The sequence below is a fragment of the Papilio polytes genome, unplaced genomic scaffold, assembly GCF_000836215.1.
Source record: "Papilio polytes unplaced genomic scaffold, Ppol_1.0 DF821845.1, whole genome shotgun sequence".
Classification (NCBI taxonomy): Eukaryota; Metazoa; Arthropoda; class Insecta; order Lepidoptera; family Papilionidae; genus Papilio; species Papilio polytes.
In genome coordinates, this window is record NW_013527359.1 from 2006169 (window position 1) to 2007461 (window position 1293).

At 36.5% G+C, this 1293-nt stretch overlaps 1 protein-coding gene across 1 annotated transcript in view; it reads right to left on the minus strand.

The window, feature by feature from the left end:
* Positions 1–1293, minus strand: part of LOC106107782 (E3 ubiquitin-protein ligase UBR4) — a 34224-nt gene that overhangs the window by 26265 nt on the left and 6666 nt on the right. The window contains exons 14-16 of the mRNA XM_013288785.1: positions 653–809; positions 414–517; positions 149–292 (exon numbers count right to left, since the gene is read on the minus strand). Of these exons, the coding sequence (XP_013144239.1) occupies positions 149–292; positions 414–517; positions 653–809 (405 nt within the window). The remainder of the gene's footprint in view (positions 1–148; positions 293–413; positions 518–652; positions 810–1293) is intronic.

The following is a 1293-nucleotide window of genomic DNA, read 5'->3' on the forward strand; positions in this document are numbered from 1 at the left end:
AACCAAGACTCGGTAGCAATGATGTCGGGAGAAAGACCCAACTCCGACATATAAATATCCAAAACAGACACGTCGTAGAGGAAAATATAGCATCAAGTAAATATTTTTTTTAATTTATTTCGTAATCTATTTGGTACAAAGTTATTACCTGTTGCAGCAGAGTCTGCGGCGCATCGTACAGATGTCTCATGAGGTACTCGAGCAGCAGCATCAGCCGAGTGGTCAGCATCAGCTGGTGCGGCGCCAGCGAGACCGCGCGCTTCCTGTCGCTTATAGCCAACGTCTCTACAACCTAGAGCGAGATATAAACGTCTGAATTATTTACCGTTTTCACATATTTTTTTAAATATCACATGGATTATCAATACATTTTCAAAGGTTGAATGAAACTAGTTAAATAGGGGTTTACTTACTTTTATAATGGCATTAGAAGTCATAAGTAGAACAGATTTCTTCTGCATCAATGTCAACGAGTGGAAAAGGTAGACCAACAGTTGTGCATGTTCAACATTCAAATCTGAAAATTTTGCAAAAATAAAAATTTACATCTAAATTATTTTTTATTCGCGATTTGTGAATAAAGTGAAGATTTTTATTTGGAAATAATAATAATACCAAAAAAAAAAAAGAATACTTCGCGAGTTGTGTTTACCTTCATAATCATGGTCCTGCGACGGCTGCGGCTGCAGCGCGCACTCCTGCAGAGTGTTGATGATCTTGTGCCACATCACCAGGATGCTGTTCTCGCGCTCCGCCGCAGACTTGCTCAGGATCATGCTGCCCAGCAGTTTCACCACACGAGGACCAACCTTAGCCACAATAAAACATCACAATTTTCAATTTGTAGGTTAAAAATGAAAAATACATCTTTTGGGTATGTCATACTTGTTCAATCTATACTAATATTATAAAGAGGAAAGAGTTGTATATATGTAAGTATTGTGATAACTCAAAAACTACTGGGCCTATTTTAAAATGTTTTACACCATTAAAAAGCCATGTTATCGCAGAGTAACAACATATTTTCATATCATACTAATGTTATAAATGCAATTGTTTAGATGAATGGATAAATGGAGTTTGTAGCCTAAGCCGCTGATCGGATTTCAAAGAATTTTTTGTATAGATGTAGAGGATAGTCTGGAGGAATACATAGGATACATTTTTTTTAATTCTACGCGAACGGCTTTTCGGGCGAAAGCTAGTAGGATTTTTCTTAGTAAAGCTTACATAAAATACAGTTTTTAAATTAGCATCATAGTGACATTTAAGATTTTTCACTTGACCCACTCA